Source organism: Oryx dammah, unplaced genomic scaffold (assembly GCF_014754425.2).
Source record: "Oryx dammah isolate SB20612 unplaced genomic scaffold, SCBI_Odam_1.1 HiC_scaffold_25, whole genome shotgun sequence".
Lineage (NCBI taxonomy): Eukaryota > Metazoa > Chordata > Mammalia > Artiodactyla > Bovidae > Oryx > Oryx dammah.
In genome coordinates, this window is record NW_024070209.1 from 60,985,481 (window position 1) to 61,012,931 (window position 27,451).

Genomic DNA, 27,451 nt, shown 5'->3' on the forward strand with positions numbered 1-27,451 from the left:
AGAGGAAGCAAACATGCTAAGGCAGCACTCTTGGTCTGAAGAAGAAACAATGGGAGAGGAACGTGGTTACAGAAAATGGAGCAAGGAAGGACAGTGGGAACTGGAGGAGGCGGAAGACTGTGAAGTAGCTTGTAGGCCCTTACAGAGACTTTGGCTTTTCCTCTAAACAAGATGAGAAGCCATAAGCAAAGGAGGAACATGATCTGCCTTGCAAATCCCAGCATTATCTCCTGCAGTGTCCTCTCATTACTGTATTCTGAGGTTAAGCTAAAGCTGCATTTTCCCAGCTCTGAAACCTGTTAAACAGGGAGGCCATTCAACTGATGAATCCCTAGTGCCATCCTGGCCCATGAAAGCAAACCAAAACCTAAACCTATAAATGCCTCAACGTTACAAAATCAAAATACCAAGGATAACCAATTACAATAGCCAATTAAGCTTTAAACTATAGCCAATCAAATAATTTCCTTTCTCTGCTTCTGTATTTTCTTTCTCAGTCTTTCCCCTGTCTCATATTAGTAGAGTCTTCCTAACCACTTTGAGTTTGGCACTTGCTCAAACTCTGAAAAATTTTAGTATGCCTCAGCTTATCTTTCAATGACTTCTCTCATATCCTTTACCTGAAATCCACACTCTTCACCCACAAAGGCCCAGTCTGTCTTATACCTCCCAAGGTGTAAGTCCATTATACCTCCCCTCTTCTCCTCCATTCCTAATCCCAGATATTTCTAAAAAGCCAACCAAGGTCAGATGGAATATCAAATTCTGATTTTTAAAAAAGCAACACTTTATATTTATCTGTTGAAGTATAGCTGATTAACAATATTGTATACTGATACAATATTTTTGTAGATTATACGCCATTGAAAGTTATTGTAAAATAATAGCCATATTTCCCTCTCTCTTAATGCGCTACCTCTATTTTGCCCCCACTCCATCTCTCTCTCTCTCCTTTGATAACCACTAGTTTGTTCTCTGTATCTGTAAGACTGCTTCTGTTTTGTAATATTAATTTGGTTTATTTATTAGATTTCATGTATAAGTGTTCAGTTCAGTTCAGTTGCTCAGTCATGTCTGACTCTGTGTTAATATAGAGTATTTGTCTTTTCCTGACTTATTCCACTCTCTCGATCTTGAAGCAATGAATTGTTCCATACAGGGTTTTAACTGTTGCTTCTCGACCCGCATACAGGTTCAAGACTGAGAAAGGAGTGTGACAGGGCTGTTTACTGTCACCCTGTCTGTTTAAGCTATATGCTGAGCACATCATGAGAAATGTTGGGCTGGATGAGTTACAAGCTGGGATAAAAATAGGCAGAAGAAACATCAACAACCTCAGATATGTGAATAATACTGCTCTAATGGGAGAAAATGAAGAGGAACTAAAGAGCTTCTTGATGAGAGTGAAGGAGGAGAGTGAAAAAGCCGACTTAAGACTAAATATTAAAAAACTAACATCATGGCATCTAGCCCCATTACTGTATGGCAAATAGAAGGGGAAAAGGTGCATGTACTGACATATTTTGTCTTCTTGGCTCCAAAATCACTATGGACAGTGACTGCAGCCATGAAATCAGAGACGACTGCATCTCAGCAGGAAAGCGATGACAAACCTAGACAGAGACATCACTCTGCCCACAAAGGTCCATACACTCAAGGCTATCAGTTCAGTTCAGTCGCTCAGTCGTGTCCGACTCTTTGCGACCCCATGAATCGCAGCACACCAGGCCTCCCTGTCCATCACCATCTCCCGGAGTTCACTCAGACTCACGTCCATCGAGTCAGTGATGCCATCCAGCCATCTCATCCTCAGTCGTCCCCTTCTCCTCCAGCCCCCAATCCCTCCCAGCATCAGAGTCTTTTCCAATGAGTCAACTCTTCACATGAGGTGGCCAAAGTACTGGAGCTTCAGCTTTAGCATCATTCCTTCCAAAGAAATCCCAGGGCTGATCTCCTTCAGAATGGATTGGTTGGATCTCCTTGCAGTCCAAGGAACTCTCAAGAGTCTTCTCCAACACCACAGTTCAAACGCATCAATTCTTCAGCGCTCAGCCTTCTTCATAATCCAACTCTCACATCGATACATGATTTCTGGAAAAACCATAGCCTTGACTAGACGGACCTTAGTCGGCAAAGTAATGTCTCTGCTTTTGAATATACTATCTAGGTTAGTCATAACTTTCCTTCCAAGGAGTAAGCGTCTTTTAATTTCATGGATGCAGTCACCATCTGCAGTGATTTTGGAGCCCCAAAAAATAAAGTCTGACACTGTTTCCCCATCTATTTCCCATGAAGTGATGGGACCAGATGCCACGATCTTCGTTTTCTGAATGTTGAGCTTTAAGACAACTTTTTTGCTCTCCTCTTTCACTTTCATCAAGAGGCTTTTTAGCTCCTCTTCACTTTCTGCCATAAGGGTGGTGTCATCTGCATATATGAGGTTACTGATATTTTTCCCGACAATCTTGATTCCAGCTTGTGCTTCTTCCAGTCCAGCATTTCTCATGATATACTCTGCATATAAGTTAAATAAGCAGGGTGACAATATACAGCCTTGACGTCCTCCTCTTCCTATTTGGAACCAGTCTGTTGTTCCATGTCCAGTTCTAATTGTTGCTTCCTGGCCTGCATACAGATTTCTCAAGAGGCAGGTTAGGTGGTCTGGTACTCCCATCTCTTTCAGAAATCAAGGCTATGGTCTTCCCCATTTCATCACAGGGGACTGAAATGCAAAAGTAGGAAATCAAGAAACACCTGGAGTAACAGGCAAATTTGGCCTTGGAATATAGAATGAAGCAGTAAAAGGCTAACAGAGTTTTGCCAAGAGAATGCACTGGTCATAACAAACACCCTCTTCCAACAACACAAGAGAATACTCTACACATGGACATTACCAGATGGCCAACACTTAAATCAGATTGATTACCTTCCTTGCAGGGAAAGATGGAGAAGCCCTATACAGTCAGCAAAAAGAGGACTGGGAGCTGACTATGGCTCAGACATGACTCCTTATTGCCAAATTCAGACTGAAATTGAAGAAAGTAGGGAAAACCACTAGACCATTCAGGTATGATTTTAATGAAATCCCTTATTATAGAGTGGAAATGACAAATAGATTTAAGGGACTAGATCTGATAGACAGACTGCCTGATGAACTATGGAATGAGGTTCATGACACTGTACAGGAGACAGGGATCAAGACCATCCCCCAAAATAGAAATGCAAAAAAAGCAAAATGGCTGTCTGAGGAGGCCTTAGAAATAATTGTGAAGAGAAGAGACGCCAAAAGCAAACAAGAAAAGGAAATATATACCCATTTGAATGCAGAGTTCCAAAGAATAGCAAGGAGAGATAAGAAAGCCTTCCTCAGTGATCAGTGCAAAGAAATAGAGGAAAACAATAGAATGGGAAAGACTAGATCTCTTCAAGAAAATTACAGATACCAAGGGAACATTTCATGCAAAGATGGGCTCAATAAAGGACAGAAATGATATGAACCTAACAAAAGCAGAAGATATTAAGAAGAGGTAGCTGGAATACACAGAAGAAATGTACAAAAAAGATCTTCACAACCCAGATAATCACGATGGCGTGATCACTCACCTAGAGCCAGACATCCTGGAATGTGAAGTCAAGTGGGCCTTAGAAAGCATCATTACATACAAAGCTAGTGGAGGTGATGGAATTCCAGTTGAGCTATTTCAAATCCCGAAAGATGATGCTGTGAAAGTGCTGCACTCAATATGCCAGCACATCTGGAAACTCAGCAGTGGCCACAGTATTGGAAAAGGTCAGTTTTCATTCCAGTCCCTAAGGAAGGTAATACCAAAGAACGCTCAAACTACTGCACAATTGCACTCATCTAACACACTAGTAAACTAATGCTCAAAATTCTCCAAGGCAGGGTTCATCAATACATGAACTGTGAACTTCCCGATGTTCAAGCTGGTTTTAGAAAAGGCAGAGGAACCAGAGATCAAGTTGCCAACATCCACTGGATCATCAAAAAAGCACGAGAGTTTCAGAAAAACATCTGCTTCTGCTTTATTGGCTATGCCAATGCCTTTGACTGTGTGGATCACAATAAACTGTGGAAAATTCTGAAAGAGATGGGAATGCCAGACCACCTGACCTGCCTCTTGAGAAATCTGTATGCAGGTCAGGAAGCAACAGTTAGAACTGGACATGGAACAACAGACTGGTTCCAAATAGGAAAAGGAGGATGTCAAGGCTGTATATTGTCACCCTGCTTATTTAACTTATATGCAGAGTATATCATGAGAAATGCTGGGCTGAAGGAAGCACAAGCTGGAATCAAAATTGCTGGGAGAAATATCAATAACCTCAGATATGCAGATGACACCACCCTTATGGCAGAAAGTGAAGGGGAACTAAAAAGCCTCTTGATGAAAGTGAAAGAGGAGAGTGAAAAAGCTGGCTTTAAGCTCAACATTCAGAAAACTAAGATCATGGCATCTGGTCCCATCACTTCATGGCAAATAGATGGGGAAACAGTGGTAACAGTGAGAGACTTTATTTTTGGGGGCTCCAAAATCACTGCAGATGTGATTTTCGTGGACTGCAGCCATGAAATTAAAAGACGCTTACTCCTTATGACCAACCTAGACAGCATATTAAAAAGCAGAGACATTACTTTGTCAACAGAGGTCCATCTAGTCAAGGCTATGGTTTTTCCAGTAGTCATGTATGGACGTGAGAGATGGACTATAAGGAAAGCTGAGCACCAAAGAACTGATACTTTTGAACCGTGGTGTTGGAGAAGACTCTTGAGAGTCAAAGGGACTGCAAGGAGATCCAACCAGTCCATGCTTAAGGAAATCAGTCCTGAATATTCATTTGGAAGGACTGACGTTGAAGCTGAAACTCTAATACTTTGGTTACCTCATGTGAAGAACTGACTTATTTGAGAAGACCCTGATGCTGGGAAAGATTGAAGGCAGGAGAAGGGGATGACAGAGGATGAGACGGTTAGATGGCATTACCGACTCAATGGACATGAGTCTGGGTAAACTCATTGGAAAAGACTTTGATGCTGGGAAGGATTGGGGGTAGGAGAAAAAGGGGACAACCGAGGATGAGATGGCTGGATGGCATCACTGACTCAATGGACGCAAGTCTGAGTGAACTCCAGGAGTTGGTGATGGACAGAGACGTCTGGTGTGCTGCAGTCCATGGGATCGCAAAGAGTTGGACATGACTGAGCAACTGAACTGAACTGAAATGATGGTCTTCCTAGTGGTTACATACAGTTGTGAGAACTGGACCATAAAGAAGGCAGAATGCCAAAGAATTGATGCCTGATGCCTTTAAACTGTGGTTTTGGAGAAGACTCCTGAAAATCTTTTCGACAGCAAGGATATCAAACCAGTCAATCTTAAGGAAGATCAACCCTGAATATTCACTGGAAAGACTAATGCTGAAGCTGAAGCTCCAGTATTTTGGTCTTCTGATGTGAACAGATGACTCATTGGAAAGTCCCTGTAGCTGGAAAAGATTGGGGGCAGAAAGAGAAGAGGATGTCAGAGGATGAGATGGTTAGACAGCATCACCAATGCAATGAACATGAACTTGGGCAAACTCGAGGAGATGGTGAGGGACAGGGAGGCCTGGGCTGCTGCAGTCCATGGGGTCACAAGGAGTCAGACACAACAACAAGAGGCAGATTCTGACTGGTGTGAGGTCATACCTCATTGTAGTTCTGATTTGCATTTCTCTAATAATTAGTGACATTGAACATCTTTTTATGTGCCTACTGGCCATCTGTATATCTCCTTTGGAGAAACATTTACTTCTTCTGCCCATTTTCTGATTGGGTTGGATTTTTTCTGATATTTAACTGCAGGGATGAGTTATCTACATATTTTGGAAATTAATCCCTTGGTAGCACAGTATGCAAATTTCTTCTCCCCGTCTACTGGTGAAAGGTCTCCTTTGCATGAAAAAGCTTTTAAGTTTAATAAGGTGCCATTTGCATGCTTTTGTTTTTATTTCCAGTACTCAAGGAGACAGATCCCCCCAACAATATTAGTGCAATTATATCAGAGTGTTCTGCCTATGTTTCCCTCTAGGAGCTTTACAGTTTCTATTCTTACATCTAGGTTTTTAATCAATTTTTATATTATTCTTGTATATGGTGTTAAAGAATGTTCTAATTTTTTTTTAGATATAGCTGTCCAGTTTTCCCAGCACCACATATTGAAGAAACTGTCTTTTCTCCATTGTGTAGTCTTGCCTCACTTGTCACAGGTTAACTAACCATATGAACATGGGTTTATTTCTGGGCTTTCCATCCTGTTCCACTGACCCATATATCTGTTTTTGTGCCAGTACCATACTGTTTTATTACTGTAGCTTTGTAGTATAGTCTGATGTCAGGGCACCTGATTCCTTCAGCTCCATTTTTTTCCCTCAAGACTGATTTATTTGGCTATTCGTGATCTTTTGTGTTTCCATATAAACTATAAAAAAGTTTTATTCTAATTCTGTGAAAAATTCGGATAGGAACTGCATTGAATCTGTAGATTGCCTTGTATCAGTTCAGTTCAGTTCAGTCGCTCAGTCGTGTCCGACTCTTTGCAACCCCATTAATTGCAGCACGCCAGGCCTCCTTGTCCATCACCAACTCCTGGAGTTCACTCAGACTCACGTCCATTGAGTCAGTGATGCCATCCAGCCATCTCATCCTCGGTCGTCCCCTTCTCCTCCTGCCCCCAATCCCTCCCAGCATCAAAGTCTTTTCCAATGAGTCAACTCTTCACATGAGGTGTCCAAAGTACTGGAGTTTCAGCTATAGCATCATTCCTTCCAAAGAAATCCCAGGGTTGATCTCCTTCAGAATGGACTGGTTGGAACTCCCTGCAGTCTAAGGGACTCTCAAGAGTCTTCTCCAACACCACAGTTCAAAAGCATGAATTCTTCAGCGCTCAGCCTTCTTCACAGTCCAACTGTCACATCCATACATGACTACTGGAAAAACCATAGCCTTGACTAGATGGACCTTAGTTGGCAAAGTAATGTCTCTGCTTTTGAATATACTATCTAGGTTGGTCATAACTTTCCTTCCAAGGAGTAAGCGTCTTTTAATTTCATGCCTTGTATAGTAGAGTTATTTTGACAATATTGATTCTTCCAATCCGAGAACATAGTATATCTCTTCATCTGTTTGTGCCATCTTTGATTTCTTTCATAAGTATCTTATAGTTTTCTAAGTACATGTCTTTTGCCCCCTTATGTATTTTATTCTTTTTGATTCATTGGTGGGCTTTCCTAGTAGCTCAGCTGGTAAAGAATTTACCTGCAATGCAGGAGACCCCAGTTCGATTCCTGGGTCAGGAAGATCCGCTATAAAAGGGATAGGCTACCCACTCCAGTATTCCTGGACTTCCCTGGTGGCTCAGAAGGAAAAGAATCCACTTGCAATGTGAGAGACCTGGGTTCAATCCCTGGGTTGGGAAGATCCCCTGGAGAAGGTAATGGCTACCCACTCCAGTATTCTGCCCTGGAAAATTCCATGGACAGAGGAGCCTGACAGGTTACAGTCCATGGGGTTGCCAAGAGTAGGACACAACTAAGCGAATTTCACTTAATGTAAACAGTATTGTTTCCTTAATTTCTCTTTGTGAACTTCTGTTGTCAGTGTATAGGAATGCAAGAGATTTCTGTATTAATTTTGTATCCAGCAACTTTACCAGATTCATTGAGGAGCCTAGTAGTTTTCTGGTAGCATCTTTAGGATTCTCTTGTATAGTATCAGGTCAATAGCAAACAGAGACACTTTTACCTTTTCTTTTCCAATGTGGATTCCTTTTCTTTCTTTTTCTTCTCTGATTGCCATAGCTAGGACTTCCAAAACTACGTTGAATAAAAGTGGCAAGAGAGGACATCCTTGTCTTTTTCCTGATCCTAAAAGGAATGCTTTCAGATTTTCACTACTGAGTATGATGTTAGCTGTGTTTGTCATATATGACCTTTATTATAAGATATGTTCCCTTAACTGGAGAAGGAAATGGTAACCCACTCAACTATTCTTCCTGGGAAAATCCTATGGACAGAGGAGCCAGGTGGGCTACCATCCACGGAGTCGCAAAGAGTAAGACACAACTGAGAATGCACACATGTTCCTTTAGTACCTATTTTCTTGAGTTTTTTTTTTTTTTAATCATAAATGGACGTTGAATCTTCTCAAAAGCTTTTACTTTATCTACTGAGATAATCATATAGTTCTTATTCTTCAATTTGTTAACGCAATGTATAATATTGATTGGTGTATACTGAAAAATCCTTGTATCCCTGGGATAAATCTCACTTGATCAAGGTGTATGGTTCTTATAATGTACTATTGGAGTCAGTTTGCTAGTATTTTGTCGACGATTTTTGTATCTATGTTCATCGGTGATACAGGTCTGTAATTTTTTTCATATCCTTGGTTTTGGCATCTGGGTGATGGCGGCCATATAGAATGAGTTCAGAAATGTTCCATCCTCTGCAATATTTTATAATAGTTTCAGGATAGGTGTTAACTCTTTAAATGTTTGGTAGAGTTCACCTGTGAAGCCATCTGTTCCTGGACTTTCGTTTGTTGGGAGATTTTAAACTACTGATTCAGTATCAGTACTGTAATTGATGTTTTCATATTTTCTATTTCTGGTTCAGTCTTCCAAGACTGTACTCTTATAAGAATCTGTCCAGTTCTTCTAGGCTGTACCAGTTTATTGGCATGTAGTTCCTTGCAGTAGTTTCTTATGATCCTTTGTGCTTCTGTCATAACTTCTTTTTCATTTTTGACTTTGATTTGGGCCCGCTTCCTTTTTTTCTTGATGAGTCTGGCTAAAGGTTTATCAGGTTTGCATATCTTCAAAGAACTAGCTTTTAGTGTTGTTGATCTTTTCTATTGGTTTTAGTTTCTATTTCATTGATTTCTGTCCTGATCTTTGTAATTTCTTTCATTATACTAACTTGGGGTTTCATTTGTTTTCCTTTCTCTAGTTGTTTTAGGCGTAGGGTTAGGTCATTTACTTTAGATCTTTCTGGTTTCCTGAGGTAAGCTTGTGATCCCTTTAAACTTCCCTCTAAGAACTGCTTTTGGTGCATCCCATACCTTTTGGATGGAGAAGGCAATGGCACCCCACTCCAGTACTCTTGCCTGGCAAATCCCATGGACAGAGGAGCCTGGTAGGCTGCAGTCCATGGGGTCACTGAGGGTCAGACACGACTGAGCGACTTCACTTTGACTTTTCACTTCCCTGCATTGGAGAAGGAAATGACAACCCACTTCAGTGTTCTTACCTGGAGAATCCCAGGGACGGAGGAGCCTGGTGGGCTGCCGTCTATGGGGTTGCACAGAGTCAGACACAACTGAAGCAACTGAGCAGCAGCAGCAGCAGCATACCTTTTGGATAATCTTGCTTTCTTTTTCATTTGTCTTTAAAAAAATATCTCATTTAATTTTTTAATTTCCTCTTTCATTTCTTCAGTGATTCAGAAACCAGACCTTATTGAATAAATCAAGAATTCCATGTTTGCAGCAGGAAATGCACAAGATAACCATGGACTATATTTTTATACCAGAGGGAAGCTACCCTCTGGTATAGGGTAGCTATCAGTAAAGGGAAGCTACCCATTACTAAGGTATGATAAGAAGAGAAGCCAACTCGAAGAGAATACCATTGCTCTAGTTAAAGAATCTGTACTTCCAAAAATATAACAATTTATGAAACCCATTAATTCAAATATGTCTAAATCTATGAGTTAATAATGTTATTTAAAAACAAAAACTAATTGATTACCTTCAGGGAGTGACAGAGAACCAATCCAATCTTGAAAACTAGTAAATAAAAGAAACAGACACTTATCCTGATTACACTATATGAATCCAGCTACTGGGAAAACACATAGGAGATGAGTAGAAGTGTCTCATTATAAAAGTATCCCAACTAATTAAAAAATAATGTCATTAGATATCACCATTTTGCAACCTCCATGAATTAATGGACCTAAGCACTGAGCATCAGTAGTTACTAAAAATAAAAAAAGAGAGTCAACCAAAAGAAACACAACCTAGCATCATATGCCTTTCAATTAAAAAGCACTCCTTCACATACATTCTTGCCAAAACTGACCACTAACTTGCAGAATTTTCAAAAGACAAAGAAGCATGCTGAACTACATCATGATGACGGGACCAACAAAATCCAGACTGTGGGACACTACAGTTTCAACAGATAACTTTCAATGAAAAACATAAAAAAAGGAGAGTGGAGCGGGAACCTGTAGACTAAAAAGAGATTTCAAAGACACATTAACATGTTTTAGGACTCCCCTTTGTGGTCCAGTGCTTAAGAATTCACCTGTCAATGCAGAGGACATGGGACTGGTAAGATTCCACATGCTGCAAGGCAAGTAAGCCTGTGCACCACAACTATTGAGCCAGTCGGTGCTCTAGAGCCTGCATGCAACAACTAACTGGAGCCCACAGGCTCTAGAGCCTACGCTCTGCAACAAGAGAAGACATCTCAATGAGAAGTCTGCCTCACTGCAATTAGCGAGTAGTCCCTGCTCCCCGCAACTACAGGAAGTCCCACATAGCAACAAAGATCCAGTGCAGCCAAAAATAAATAAATAAAAGACATATTAGCATGTTTTAAATAGATAATATTAAACTGCAGTTTTGTGAGATACACACTTAGGTGATATATGAGAAAAAGTGTAAAAGTCACAACAGAGGATACTCTGGGGGACTAGGAAAGGGTTGAGATTAAAACAGAGTAAGTACATAGCACTATTTCTGGTGCCTGGGAAAGTCTATTTCTTGACCTGAGTGTGGTTACAGGGGTGTTTCTTTAGTAAAAGCTCATTAAATTATATATCTTGTCTCTATGGTTTTCCTTTCTATACTTTATAATAAAGAGATTAAAACAACCCCATCATCCCTAAGATAGAAAATCTTGGTTATTTAGTTGAAAAATAACACAATATATACATCTCTTTGGAAGAGATGTCTGAAATATTCTGGCTTTTCAGGTGAATGCATATGTAATGCTTTCTGAATGCTTCTTTTATCAAATTACACTGTATTAAAAGTAGGTCACATTTTTACTTTCTCATCAATTGACTGCTCCTCTAAATCATTCCTTGACAACATGTTTTAAGGTTTAATAGCTCTGCTAATATGTTTTTTATTAATTTGGTTAAACAGATTCAAGTGGCCTTTTCTGAATAAGATATCTTGAAATTATTGCCATACTCAGAAAGCTTTATCGAATGCTTATAGCTGACAAGTTAAAATATCAGGCAGATTGTTTATGTTTGAGCTACAGGGAAGTCCTATATTAAATAAAAAGGACTACCATGTTATGTATGAGAATAAACACAAATACCACAGAAAACTATTTTTAAATGAATTTTATAGATAAAAATGTTTTTCTTCATCCTAGTTATTGTATATTTTTCAAAACAATCTTTTTCCCAGACAACAAAAATCTCTCTTGTTCTATGATTCTAATTAAGATATGTACTGTTGTTTAGAACTCTGTGGTGTACAATTAGACCTGCAGTTTTCTAATATCCATAAAATAAATTTTAAAACGTTCTTCCTCTGAAAGACAGATAATTCAGTAACAGAGAGCTTATTTCTATGTTTTCTTTGTTTTTCTTTTTTTCTTCTTCAGCTGCTTGGTAAGCCAATTTTCTACTTAAAGTCTACTATTAGAACACTCATTTGGTTCAGTATGTGGGCTTTATCCTTTCCATGGTCTGTTACACAAAAGAGATGGCTTTAAACAATTTTTTTAGTCTGTTGTAAAGCAGTGGTTCTCAACTTGGATGCACATGAGAATCACCTAGGGAAGCTGTAAAAGAATACTGATGCTGCCACCCCCTCTGGAGATTCTGATGTAACTGGTCTGGGTGCATCCCTTTGTAAAAGCTCTGTAGGTGACTGTAATGTGTTGCCAAGGCTAGGAACCACTACTCTAGGATCTTGCCACAGTCCAAATAAAAGCTTATTATCTTTTCTGATTGAACTTGGATGGAAAATGATTTTTTTAAATTCTGTCATTTAATAGATACAAAGATTAAATTTCTTCTTTATAAAATAGTTGCTACTTTTGTAGTCTGACTTTTAGGGTTTAAGAATATATTGTATCTCTTATTCTGAAGATTAGTGTAAGAAGTTTATTGGTTGCTAGTGAAAAATATTTAAAGATATATGCCTGAATATTACCTTTATAGACTAGTAGTTTTAGTTCACGTTTTCCTAAAAAATATGGTACAATTCATGGTTAAAGACTGTCTTTATACACACAGAAAGAAACAATTATTTCCCCAGACAATTATTCCAAAAGACATTCACTTTTTTGCATTTAGAAGTTCACATGAAGTTTTGAAAGAAAAATCTTTATAAATTTTTCCAACAATTTAATTTTGATAGATTGAAAGGACCAAATCTAAGACAGAAGCTACTTGACAAAAAAAATTATTCTATATCTTAAATATATTAAGATAAATATATGCAGTCAGTGGTGATAAGTAAAAATCAGGTACAAACATCATATAAAACTTAATGAAAATCTATTCAAATACTTAAACAAGATGGATAATCTTCCAAAAACACAAAATAAGGAAAATGACTCAAGGAAACAACAGAATTCCTGAAAACCAACTGTTGAAAAACAGAATCAGTGATAAAAAAGAAATCTATCTTCCTTAAAAGACAGCACACCCAGATGCTTTTATGTGTTTTACCAAACATTCAAGTATCATATATTTCTTTTGGTACTGTTTCACAGAGGAGAAAAGAGAAAAGCTAGTCAAATCACTCCACAAGGCTAGTACAATTTTGATATGAAACTTAGGACAGTAACAAAAAAAAAAAAAGTAAAATTGTGTACCAACCTTGCTGCTGCTGCTGCCACTAAGTCGCTTCAGTCGTGTCCGACTCTGTGAGACCCCATAGATGGCAGCCCACCAGGCTCTCCTGTCTCTGGGATTCTCCAGGCAAGAACACTGGAGTGGGTTGCCATTTCCTTCTCCAATGCAGGAAAGTGAAAAGTGAAAGTGAAATCACTCAGTCATGTCCGACTCCTAGCGACCCCATGGACTGCAGCCCACCAGGCTCCTCCGTCCATGGGATTTGCCAGGCAAGAGTACTGGAGTGGGGTGCCATTGCCTTCTCCATACCAACCTTGAGCAAGTTGTAAATCCTCTTTGAAAGTTCCCCCTTATTATCTCTCTAGGTAAAAACAATCATTTCCCACTGGTTCCTGTACTGCTAACATATATCCACAGCACTTTAACACTTTAGTGTACGCACGTGTTTTCATATTTGTCTCTCACTGGTAGACACTAAGATCCTTGCAGGCAGGGAAAGCTTTGTATTCATATCCTCTGGCATGAAATACAGTGCTTACTCCATGGTCAGGGCTTCCCAGGTCACTCAGTGGTAAAACATTCACCTGACAATGCAGGAGACCCGGGTTTGATCCCTGCGATGGGAAGATCCCCTGGAGGAAGAAATGGCAACCCACTCCAGTATTCCTGCCTGGGAGATCCCAGGGACAGAGGAGCCTGGTGAGCTATAGCCCATGGGGCTGCAAAAGAGTAGTACAGGACTTAGGGACTAAACAACAACAGCTACTCCACGGTCATGCTCAACAGCTGATGAATGATGTGAAGAGAGAGAAAGTGAAAGTGTTAGTTGTTCCATCCTGTCTGTTTCTTTGTGACTCCATGGACTGGAGCCCACCAGGCTTCTCTATCCATGGGATTCTCCAGGCAAGAATTCTGGAGAATTCTGGGTTGCCATTCCTTTCTCCAGGGGATCTTCCTGACTCAATGATTGAACCCAGGTCTCCTGCATGGCAGACCGGTTCTTTACTGTCTGAGCCACTAGGGAAGCCCCAATATTGGAGTGGGTTGCCATGTCCTCCCTCCAGGGGATCTTCCCAACCCAAGGATCAAACCCAGGTCTCCTGCATTGCAAGAGGATTCTTTACTTTCTGAGCCATCAAGGAAGCCCAAGAATACTGGAGTGAGTAGCCTATCCCTTCTCCAGGGGAACTTCCTGACCCAGGGATTGAACCAGGGTCTCCTGTATTGCAGTGGGATTCTCCACCAGCTGAGCTACCCGGGAAGCCCAGGGAAGGGCATTTCAGGTAGAAATACCTATAATCTGTACAGGTATGCACTGCTTGCATGCTCAGTTGTGTCTGACTCTTTGCAACCCCATGGACTATAGCCTGCCAGGCTCTTTTGTCCATGGAATTTTCCAGGCAAGAATACTGGAGTGGGTTGCCATTTCCTACTTCAAATTTGTACAGGCAGAAGGTGAGAAATAAGGAAGCAGTGAGTACATCATTTGGCTAGAACATAGATTTGTATAAAGAAATAACATTGGCACAGTAGGTCATGACCAGTCGGGGAAGGGGGGTGCTTTTCAGTGCAGAAGCTAAGTTTAGCTGAAAATCTAATGAATGCATTTGAATAAGCAATGGCAAAATCAGACCTGTGCTTCAGAATTCAGATAAGTACTATTTTTTTGAGCTGCCTGGGACCCATATAGTTTAAATCCATCATTTTAAAAATTAGAAAACTACAGTCAGGGTAGGTGATCTACCCAAGACCAAAGAATGTATCATTAGTTAAAAGCAGGCTGAACCTTACAGGAGTAAACTTGATTCAAGTCACACAGTATATGGTCCAACCAATAGGCAAACAAGTTTATTGAACCACAAAGTCCATAAACTAGACATGGGAGATGAAGTATGTGGACCATATGTATATACTCTTTTCAAACAGTCCTAATTTCAGGTAATAAGTTCATTTCAATAAAGGTAATTTGTGTACTGTAAAACTAAAGGTTGATTTATGCTTTTTTTTTTTTTTTTTTACTTTTATTGTAAGACAGAACATTTAAAAGAATTCTAGTTGGTTTTATTACTGAAGTCATTTTGATTAGGTCTTCTATTCAGTTAGCTTTTAGATCCAAGATCAATATGATGGTAGGCATGAACAGGAAGTAAATAGGAATAAAGCACTTCTTTATCCTTACAAAATCCATACCTGGAACATTAAAAGTGGTCTTAGTTACTACAACAAAATTGGAAAAGTTCCAGAAAAAGGTAAATTAATTAAAAAGGGCTCTTCAGTCTTAAAAGATAGCCTGTAAGTTTATAAAATCAGAAGAGGTAAGTGGGGGATAGAGAAAACTTGTACTTGTTCATTATCTCATAATACTAATTCTGAAAAATACTTCTTAAAGTCTAAAAGATAATGGATTTAGAGAAAATACAGGAACATACAATTTTACCTAGACAAAACATACCATTTTACCCACTGAAAAACCACGTTGAGGAGGTTGTTTTTTCAATTTAAAGTTACATTAAGAAAACAGAATTTCAGACTCAAAAGTACTGATACAAGATGAAAATATCCACAGGTTCATGATAATGAATGATGACGGAACATTTTCAGAAATAGATATGGTGAGATCTCATATACACTTCCTAGATTAACCCTTTTGGTGTTTGTGTCCCAGGCAGGACACTAGATCAAGAAGGCTGCTCCTCTAAGGCCCTCCTTAAAAATTCTTGCCCCAAGCCATGGTTTGGCACCACAGAGTCTTATAGAAAACAAGCATTTGACTACTGTTTGCTAACTGACTAACTGATGTTTAAAGAAGGTGGTTAATAACACAGCTTTGAAAGGCATGAAATCATAAGCAAACAGTAATGACAGCACTAATAATGATAATGACAAGAATCACAATAGTAATTGAGATTATTAGTTAATACATGTAATAATAGCTTTACATCATTATTGCTCTAAATGCATCTATTAACTTGGATATCTTCATCCACTCTGTTTTTCAAGTAATGAAACCACAGCACATAGAAGTTAGTAATCCGCTCAAGGACAGAGAGGTAGGTAGTGGCAGAGCTAGAATCTGAACCCAGAAGCTTGTGCTAATAATCACTATGGTAATCGGGGGAGTCCTGAAACTGTCTGTGGATGTGATACTTTAAAGGATCCCATTTCATATGTGGGAACTTTTGTTGAATATTTGGAAAACAAATTATAGACTTTTAAAGTATTTACACTTATTTCAGAATAGAAAACTAATAAGCCTACTTTAGTTTCTCTTCAACAAAATGTATATATTTGCTTTAGATTTACCTCCAGCTTTCCTTGAGCATAACTCAGGAGCAGCAGATTGGCTCTATCCTTCTCAGAAGAAATGGGGGTCCAAGGCCAAGCATCCTCACTGACCAGTGGCCACCAGCAAACAACTCTATCTTGAACAGAATTGATAGCTAGGCGACGCTGTGTTGTCCTATTTACTGGGCCAGGGATTTCATAATAGGAAATCTAATGGTTTAAAAAAAAAAAAGACAAGGATCATTTTTAAAAGGCAAAATCCTCAAAGTATTACAAAAATTAAAGCATCTGTAAATGTAGATAAATGCAAGTAAATATGCATGTTAAACATGTGCTTAAGGAGGTGTCAGAATTTACCAAATTCTTTTGACACATACATAAAAAAGACATATGTTCAAAATTCTCCCCATTTTTAGCAGAGGAAAGGAAAAGGAAAAATGTGAGTTGGGGAGGAATTGGCCATAGCAATCCCAATCAATACCAAAATGTACAGTCATGGTTGCTTGACAGCATCGACCTACACATAGGATTTAAGACCAGCTATATTAAATGACAAGTTCAGTATTGCTGACCAAGAGTGTCGGACTACTGTTTAAGACATAACATGTTAACAGTGACTGACAACAACAAAAGGAAAAACAACTTGAGGCAAATATCGCTTTAAAGACATATATACAAAAATTCTGCATAAAGGGATAAGCCACAGCATCATGTGTAAAAGTTTATGCAGCTTCTGAGAATTATGCTTTTTTTTCTTAGGACGGATTTGTAGAATTTATTATTCAAACTATGTTATTTTGGAACATGGTTATTTGAAAACATAAGCACGGCACCATCTGGGTGACACATGCCAAGGAAATATAGATTGCACCGTATTTCTGCTTAAGGAATTAATGGAAGGTTGATAGCTTGGAAGCGGAAAAAAAAAAAAAAAAACTATCTTGCCATTGCTGGTCAGCAATAATCGAACCACTTTCTGGGGATTAAGCGCATGGCTAAGCCTACTGGACCAGACACTAGCAAAGGGCAGGGGGTCTTCTTATCAGAGAAATGCTTCTGGAGCCAGTCTCACTACATGACAGATTGCTTTCATATTCCTGTCTGCAAGGCAACAAAGGATGGCAGTAATGCGATAATGCCAGAGTGCAATGGGTGTTAAGAACCCGTTGCATTTATGTATTGTATTTAGTAAATAATCAGGCTCATCCAAATTGTGATCTCACCACTCAACCAAGGCCATTAAAATCAAGGTTAATGCTTTAATAATCCTCTGCTATTTTTTTTTAATATGGTCAAAAGGAACCCTTTTCTATTTGCATGGCCATAATATTATTGACCTCTTCATCCTCTGAATGCACATCAAAAGGAACTGAAATCAAAGTAATTACCAGTGTTGTTCTCTCATGGTAAACATTTAACTCCTTGCACTGTCCCTTCACTGTTAAATAAATTGAATTGGATTTTTAAAATGTAGACAGGAAAACTTGCTAAAGGTCAATAATTTCATGATATTTCCCCTACATTTTTCTCTGTGAAAACTGTTTCAGTCTAAAAGAACTAAATTATGATATAGCTGTAAAGAAGAGCAGGATTGTAATACTCTACACTATTTCCTTGTTTTAAAATCCAAATGGGCAATGACAGACAACACAAATTACTTTATGCTCTAAAGTGCAAATTCTTATATTTAAGTTCTCAATATCTCTATTTTAACTAGCTATCTTCTTATTTGAGGGAAATATCACAATGAAATTGCTAAGTCCTTAAAAATACACAAACATTATTTTGATATCCTACCTAGCATTTATACATGTTACTTAAGAACTTCTATATAAGAAAACAGAGTTAAAACAAGAGGCTGCCACTTTCAATCCTCACATAACGTAAATCATGTATGTTATCTGAAATTTAATGTTTGTTTTGAGTATTAATGGTTTACTCTTCTATCACAATGGTCAAGAGGGCAAGTGAAATGAACAAGTTTCTTAAAATGTCCTTCCAATAGATAAATGGCAGTTTTTATCAAATATTAAATACTAATTTAAAATATTGAACCAGAAGATAAAATCCATGGGTTTTCCAGAAGGAAGCAGGCTACTTCTTTTCTAATGTAAAGAAATGACATGGAGTGCTCATGATTTTAATTTCTCATATCTAATGACAGAATGAACAAATACGTAACTCCCTTACTCAAGCTGCAGGGCCCATATACTCAGTCTATTTTTCACATCTTTTCATCAGAAAAGATGACATCCTAACAGTTTCTCTCTGCTCTCATTAATGAGGAGCTACTATCCTTAAGCTGAGAAGACTTTGCCAAACTACCCACCACACTTAAGATGAAGAAAGTAGGCATACAAAATTTTATATAAATGCATTAAAAACAGTCACTTTAATAGTTAATGCATTAAAATTATGCATACTGGTACATTTTAAAGACCAGTATTAGTAAATTAACAACATTTCAAGGAAAGCTAGCCATTTTGGAAAATAGAATTCCATTAGGAATGTTAAACCATTTTTTACTAGACAAAATGTATGAGTACTACAGATTTTCAGTTTAAAAGAATCAATATTATACAAAGTGTATAGATGCAATACAAGGCTTGCAAACAAAACCAAATTATAGTTTATTACCATGATGAAAAAGTTAATGTACTTTATCCCATGTTACACCCGTGGTGGATTCATATCAATGTATGGCAAAACCAATACAGAATTGTAAAGTAAAATAAAAAATAAATTAATTAAAAAAAAATCTTTTAAAGAGTAGATTTTTCCGATAAATAAAATTAAATCCTCCCACACCACTACTAACTCAGTCACAATAAGAAATAACCCAAAAGAACCCCAAAGGGCAAAAGGTTAGGTCAAATACTATTAGACTTTTCAAACACACACACACAGTTTCAAGCCCCAAAGCTGGCTTTTAAGAATCTTTGCCCCTGTTATAGATACTCCTGGTACAGTGTCAGTGTGCATCTTTTAAGAATCTTTGCCCCTGTTATAGATACTCCTGGTACAGTGTCAGTGTGCATCTTTTAAGAATCTTTGCCCCTGTTATAGACACTCCTGGTACAGTGTACGTGTGCATCTTTTTTAAGGAAGCTGTAGATCAGTCTCGTTCCCAGTGAACAGTGAACTGTCTCAAATCCACGTCACAGAGGCTGGATCAATCTTGCAAACACAAGTCACTGCTGAAAAGAGGCCTTGAACTGAAACAGCCTGGAAAATGTATGAGATACTCATTCTAGCAGAGAGTATGCCTTCCAAGCAGTTAAAATGTAATGTGGCAAAACTTAAATTAAACACATCATTTAAAATAAAAATCCTGCCTTAACAGATATAAAGTCCCTGATACAAGGAAACAAATTACCTGGAGTTACTGAAGGGAAAGAGACTAACACGAAGGAGATTTCTTTTTGCATTTTTCTCCACAGTTATAGCTGGATATTGGGAGGAGGGGGATCTTCCCACTCCTTGTTTATTACACTTTTCTATTAACCTTTGAAAGTGTTGTCTTCTTTCTTGTGAAATGGAAGCGAGAGCAGCTATCCTTGCCTAGAATAGTGATACGGGGTCTTAGGGAAAAATGAGAATGGTATATATACTACTACCAGCAAGAAAACCATTTTCAAATGTGTAACTTGCCTCTATTATCTTTCTGATTTCCATAAGTACGATGTAAACGGCTCCAAGCATGCCACTGTTAGACCCCCATAATGAGAGTAAAAAAAGAAAACTTTGGATGGCCACTATCAAGCTTAATCCTATACTATGAATAACTCTGTTTTTTCTGAAATCCATAATCATTTAAGAAAAATGAGCATAACATCAACTCAAGCAATACTCTAGCATACCTTAATAATTAACAATATGACCATATACATTCAAATCTCTACCTTATAATCCAAGGCTGAGAGCTTTTCCAGTCTTTTGTTTATATCAGGAGAGCTCATCTTCTTGGCAAACTGAATAAAACATAGTTTGTTTTGTGCCAAAAATGATAAGATGATGAAGCCGTCTGTGAGAAGAGCTTAAAAAAAAAAAGACTTGATAATACTATCAAGTACTAAGTTAGAATAAAATAACAACAAATTAATAGTTTCTTCTACTGAGATGTTACAAAAAGCTATTTGCAGAAGATAAATGAATATTAATTGAAATAACTGAAGTCTCCTAAATATCACTGTGGACATTTCCCAATGATAATAAAGTTAATAGAAAGAAACAACAATAATCAATCTAATCATGCATGGATTTGATATTTTTCCTTTCCATGAGACCATTTCAATATACACTGATATTTGGGGACAACCTACAAATATGATGTATTTGGAATAAAGGTCGGAAAAGCATAAAACACTGTTTCATATCTGAACGTAAAGATAAAAACACTTATTTGTACTTAGCCTTTAATCCTGTATTTATATGATACAAACCATCTGAGAATAAATTGGATTTATCAGAGGATACAGTTCAGTGTTCTCCACCAAGTTTTTAAAAAAATTTTCACCAATGAACTTTCTTTCTGAACGTACACTAGCTGAATGAATTAAAACATATTATACCCAATATGCATATTATATAAAGTAATACTTGATAATGAAGATTAGCAAAAACATTTCTACAGCTATATTTCTAAAGCACACAGTTAAATAATTTGCATTAATTTGGGTTACATAAAGAGCTATTAATGTTATAAAAAATACTGATAAAAACATGTAGTAGGAATTTGAGAAATGTTTTACATTGTTCCCAGCAAAAAGAAGTTATTGAATGTTTTATATATATTTCTTTACTTTGATATCCCTGGCTGTGCAAGCAGTAACCACAGTAGATCTACACAATTATAGGAGAATCTGGAGAACTGCCAAGAAATCACATCGCTATCATGTACTCATGAGAATGTATGTATTATTTGTGGTTTAAAGAAACAAGTGAAAAAAGATATCTCAGCAACATGAACAGTTTTGGAGGTCTCCTTTTAATTCTAATGGAGGACCACCAAAATGACAAAATCATCACAGCCGCTATTTTATTTACAGAGTCAATGAAGGGGTCAATTATTAGACATATGAAAATAGAACCTCTTCCACAGGGAAGCTTCCTTAGCACCATGATCCTACAAGGAAGAGGAAGTGGCATACTCATAACCCTACCCCCAGCTTATCATTATCAGAAATACTACTAATGATAGCCATGCTGCAGAGTGCTTTTCTCTAAGAAATTGTGTCTGCATTATTCAGAGATACTAGTGAGCACACACTAGGGTTTCCATAATTTTACCTCTGTCCTTTCCATTAGACCACACTTTCCTTTGATTATTCAATTTAAGATATGGATAATTATCAATCTCTAATGATAATGCAGTCTGTTTCTTTTTTAAAATTTATTTAATTGGAGGCTAATTACTTTACAATATTGTATTGGTTTAGCAATGTGTTTCTTATGCAATCTGTTTCTTAGGCCTTTTTTTTTCACCTTGAATTAAAGTGCAATCTTAAAACTTTAGGAGTCAGCACACTATAATGCAAAGGAAATGGGTTCAAATTTCAGCTCAGTCATTTTGGGGCTATTCCTTAGTATCTCATTGGTGGGCATGTTCATCAGTATCTCAGCTTCAATTTCCTTATCTATAAAACAGAAATAACTATATCTTACAAAGAATAGTTGTTTTAATTAAATTATATAGGTAGGCTGGCACAGCAAAGAGCCTTCTAAGGATTAATAATTGTCAGTATGTTACCTTTTCAATAATTGGCTTAAAGTCTTTATGTGCTTTGTAGCAATTATATACTAACTGTGATATCACTTTACAGGATTCAGATTTATCTGGTATTTTTGGCATTGATTTTTTTATTTTTAGAAATACTGCTCAAACTCTCTCAGAAGTTAGTATTCATAGACTTTGGTAACAAAGAATGTCCTAAGAGCCAAAGAACAGATTTTGTTTTTGTACTAAGTAGCTGTGCTGACAAATTGGAGTTATTTATTTAAAATTCATGTGAAAGTGAAAAATATTTGAAATGTCAACACACCAAACAAAAAACCCACCTCTTTAGAAAATAGGTTCACTTTTTTAAGGAAACAGTAAAAAATACTCAAGAATACTAACAATTGACAAAAACTTTGACATTAAATATTAGTTAAAACTCATATTGGTCCCAGGGGTTGTAACTATGCCATTACAAGCAATTACTTGTGTTTTCAAGTCCCTAGTGGTAATAATTAGTCTACCTGTTGACACACTATTTCTCCTGCCCCACTGTTAATGTAGGCAATTGATTTGCACGTGGGGGTAATTACCATCACTGATGGTGTCTGAGATGAGCTTCCCCACCAGGCTTCTGTCCATCACCACCTTCTCCAGCTGCGGCCCGGAAAGGCTTAGAGACACCAGCACGCCTGAACCAAAGAGGAGCTAAAAACAGGTAAAGGGAGAGAGGCAGAGGGAGATACACCAAGAATTAGAGTCTTTTAAAAATTTCTCCCCAAAGGTACAACTTACAGATATGTACATGTACATCCATACCGTGGAATTATAAAGAGTTCTCTGAAAAACAATCACTGACATTCTGAGTACAAAAATACAGGTGGTTAAGTCGTGGAACACAGTAAGTGTGCACTGATCAGTGCTATATGAAGAAACTGAATTTAGTCCATGTTTATTAGAAGTGTAATCTTTTAAGTACTTGGAAAATAATCATGTTTATGAAAAAACTTCCTTGCACTGCATTCAGAGATGTGATGTGTCTTACTGAAATGTTTTCAAAGATTACTATTTATATGAGTAATTGAAAGAAGATTTCTTAACATTTGAGTAGGCATTGCTACATACTAAACAGCAATCATCATTACAATGTTAACACCAAGTATTATGATTTATCCGGAATTTAAACTCCTTGAAATAAAGATCATGTCTGAAATATTAAAATACATGTAAATCCAAGGCAATTAAAGCACAATGTTAAACGTTAAAATTCATAAATAAGTACCACATACCAGAAATAACTTCTCAAGGAGAGATAAACACAGTAAAGTATGCAGGCTTTATTAATATTAGTGTTCACCCAACCACCCAACAAAAGATATCTGGATATCACCATTATGGTTTTATACTGCTCCTTTTCATTTGTGGCAGTATAATTCATTCATCTCCAAATGTTTAAAACTTCTGAAAGGACTATGCATATGTGTATGCTTGTTATCTATGAGATTATGAAATATCAACATTGGAAGAAATTGTTTCACCTTCAAGGCAACAGACTCAAAGCAGATGAATCATGTAATAGCATATGGTATAAGAAGAAAAAAACCAATTGTCAGTAAACTAATCAGGAACATGCTAGCCAAATCTAGAGACAACTATGATTTTAAACAAAACAGGGGAATTCCCCACCTACCTAGGCATCATGTCCCGGCTAGAGAGGATGATTCTGTGACAAGACATACTGGGACATGTGTGAACAATGAGCAGCATGAGGGACCAGGTGATTATCATCCTTAAAAAAGACGACTATTCCCCTACTGTCTAACAGATTCCAGGCACATGAACCAGAAAAGAAACTGAAGGGCCCCATGTGATTAAGTTCAGTTCAGTTCAGTCGCTCAGTCGTGTCCGACTCTTTGCAACCCCATGAATCACAGCACGCCAGGCCTCCCTGTCCATCACCAACTCCCTGAGTTCGCACAAACTCATCATGTGATTAAAGGAACTGTCAATTTCATGTTAATTTACCCCATAGGGGCCAGAAGGCAGGGGAAAGGAGAACTTAACTTTATTGGTATGGGAGACTAATAAGAGAAAGTGAAGATACGTTTGTTTCAAGAATTTCAAACTACTTCATAAATTAATTAATCTCTACTGAATTATGAATTACATCCAGCCACGCCATATACCTTGATGACTAACACTGATATTTTCCTTTGAGGGAGTACCCCCATAACAATATAACATGCGGTCTTTACCCCTACATTCTCCCTTCTCAAGCAGGCAATTTTAGGCTCATCTTTCATATCTAGTTCTCCCCCTTAGGACTTCCCTGGTGGCTCAGACGGTAAAGCGTCTGTCTACGATGCGGGAGACCCAGGTTCGATCCCTGGGTTGGGAAGATCCCTTGGAGAAGGAAATGGCAATCCACTCCAGTACTACTACCTGGAAAATCCCATGGACAGAGGAGCCTGGTGGGCTATAGTCCATGTGGTCGCAAAGAGGTGGACACGACTGAGCAACTTCACGTTCACGTTCTCCCCCTTGTAATAGTTTTTCTCCCCTCGTTTATTCAATCTCTCCCTCATTTATTCAGAAAAGTGAAGTTATCTAGTGCCTAGAACAATGTCAGACACATAGGAGGTACTAACTAAATGCTTAGAGAAAGAATCATAATTAATTCATGACAGGATTAAATAATTTCCAGTTAGAAGGAAATCTAGTCTAATTTTCCACTCCCACATGACAAGAAAGTTCCTTCTTTAGCATCTCTGCAAGCATCCTTCAAAGATCCAGCCATGCTTGAATACTGCCAGTAACTAGAAGCTGCTTTAAACAGATAACTAATAAAGAAGTAAAAGGCCTCTTTGAGGAGACAACATTTGAGTACAGATCCAAATGAAGTGAAAGAACAAGCCATATGATTACTTGAAGAAAGGGAATTTGAGCCTTAGAATAGTAAATACAAAATCTCTTGAGGTCAGAATGTGCCTGGGAAAACTGACAAAAGGTAGGCCAGTGTGCCTTGAAGGGTGAGGAGTGAGTGAGAGGGATATTCAGAGGATGGAATCAGCAAGGCAGTCAGGGGATCTTGTTGAGGAGAAGTCATAGGGTTTTAAGCAGCAGTGACTTATAATTTATATTTTAAAGAAGGATCAGGGCAAAAGTAGAAGCAGGGAGACCATTAGGAGGCTACTGCAGTGGCCTAGGTGAGAGATGATGATTGCTTGAACTCGATGGCAATGCTAGAGGAAACAGTACGTGGATATATTTGAGACATATTTTAAAGGGGAGCAACTGGGGCTTGCTGAAGAATTGGATGTAGCAGACAAGAGAAAAACTCAAAGGTTTTTGGGCTGAGCAACTTGGTTTACTAAGATGGGGAACACTTGAGAGGTAAATTTAGATTGGGAGAATCAAAAGTTTGGTGTGGACATGTTATGTTTAAGATGTCTATGAACATATAAGTAGAGATATCAAATACTCTGAAGTCTAGGGTGAAGTGGGGGCTGGAGACTATATTTGGGAGTCATCAACAATGTATGGTAGTGTTTAAAGTCTTGAAACAGAATAGTGAAAGTCGCTCAGTCATGTCTGACTCTTTGCAACCCCATGGACTATAAAGTCCATAGTATTCTCCAGGCCAGAATACTGGAGTGAGTAGCCTTTCCCTTCTCCAGGGGATCTTCCTGACCCAGGGATCGAACCCAGGTCTCCCACATTGCAGGTGGATTCTTTCCCAGCTGAGCCTCAAGAGAAGCCCAAGAATACTGGACCAGGTAGCCTACCCCTTCTCCAGTGGATCTTCCCAACCCAGGAATCGAAGCAGGGTCTCCTGCATTGCAGGTGGATTCTTTACCAACTGAGCTAAAAAGAGTGAAGAGGTCATAAGGGTGGAGCTCTAATCTAATTAACCTGGTGTCCTAACAAAGAAGAAGACAGTGAGCTCTCTTTCCATGTGCACATATAAGGAAAAGCCAAACAGCAACAAAGAAGACAGTTGTTTATGAATCAGGAAGAGAGGTCTCACCAGAGATCAGCCCTCACAGCAACTGGTCTTGGACTTCTAGCTTCTAGAACTGTGAGAAAATAAATTTGTTATTTAAGAAAAAAAAAAAAAAGGAGAGAAAGAGGCCTAACAACCGAGCTCTGGGACATCTCAATCTTTAGCTGGGTTAAAAGATCAGGTTAGCCCTCTTACTGACACCTAGTTGGGGTACTTATTAGGATTAAGGTATGTCTATCATTTCTGATTTCCAAATGTCATGTGTTCTAGAAGTAGCCCTAACACCAAATTTTGGAATAAAAGGGTATAAGCAAATTAATAAGTTAATTAATACATTTTTATAAAAACAATCTATGGGGAAGCATAAGTTTCCAAGTACTGGTGCCAAAGATATTTCTGGATATGGTAATGGTGATAACCAGAATTAGGGGGGAAAAAATAGTATGAGTCTCAGGTAAAGAATATGCTAGCCCAGACAGGAAAGTATCTCTCCCTGTTTCCCCAAAAAGTTAGTTCTTAAGCCCTCCAAAATGGAAAAAGCCTATTTTAAGATTTAGCAGGACAAGAAGGAAAAAGGGCACCAAGATATCCAATTTCAAGGAATCAGAGAATCCAACAATTCAAAAAATTAAAAAAGAACAGACAAAGAAGCAAAGGGAGATACCTCTGGAGCAGATCTGAGCTTGAGAAGAGATCCACAGGATGAATAAATAAGAGGGCCTATGGGATTTCCAAACACTCTGCCAATTTTAATGTAGTTCCCTGTGCATGGAACAAATCGCCAGTCCAGGTTCGATGCATGATACTGGATGCTTGGGGATGGTGCACTGAGACAACCCAGAGGGATGGTGCGGTTCAGGATGGGGAACACGTGTATGCCTGTGGCGGATTCATGTTGATGTATGGCAAAACCAATACAATGTTGTAAAGTAATTAGCCTCCAATTAAAATAAATAAATTTATACTTAAAAAAAGGGTGCAGGGAGAAGATGATGAAGGCAAAATAGGAACTGAAACTTTCCCTTTCCCCTGATACCCTTCCAGACAGGAAGTATCTTCCTTGCTAGTTACACTCTGACCATTCTTTCTTTTTTTTTTTTTGAAGGTAACACATTGTTTTTATTTTTATTTTTTTTATATTTCTTTCTTTAAGGTGGTTTTATTTTTTTTTAATTTTTATTTTTACTTTACTTTACATTACTGTATTGGTTTTGCCATACATCGACATGAATCCACCACGGGTGTACATGAGTTCCCAAACATGAACCCCCCCCTCCCACCTCCCACCCCATACCATCCCTCTGGATCATCCCTGTGCACCAGCCCCAAGCATCCTGTATCCTGCATCAAACATAGACTGGTGATTCATTTCTTACATGATAGTATACATGTTTCAATGCCATTCTCCCAAATCATCTTATGTTTTTGTTTTGCTTAATAATGTCAGCTGGTAAAAATTTCTTTCTTCTCCCAGTGCCATTTCACTTCTAATTAAGTATTCAAAATAAGGTTAAGAGAAACCAATTTGAGGAATCATCTGAAGATCATGGGGATCATTT

General features: G+C 38.1%; 1 protein-coding gene and 1 non-coding gene across 2 annotated transcripts in view; one reads left to right on the forward strand and one right to left on the reverse strand.

The window, feature by feature from the left end:
• Nucleotides 1–27,451, reverse strand: part of LOC120851330 (WD repeat containing planar cell polarity effector) — a 211,973-nt gene that overhangs the window by 135,466 nt on the left and 49,056 nt on the right. Inside the window, exons 6-8 of the mRNA XM_040224029.1 lie at nucleotides 22,483–22,597; nucleotides 20,076–20,209; nucleotides 16,192–16,383 (exon numbers count right to left, since the gene is read on the reverse strand). Coding sequence (XP_040079963.1) covers nucleotides 16,192–16,383; nucleotides 20,076–20,209; nucleotides 22,483–22,597 — 441 coding nt within the window. The remainder of the gene's footprint in view (nucleotides 1–16,191; nucleotides 16,384–20,075; nucleotides 20,210–22,482; nucleotides 22,598–27,451) is intronic.
• TRNAR-ACG lies at nucleotides 24,216–24,287 on the forward strand. Its single transcript has one exon. It is a non-coding gene; the product is annotated as a tRNA-Arg (tRNA).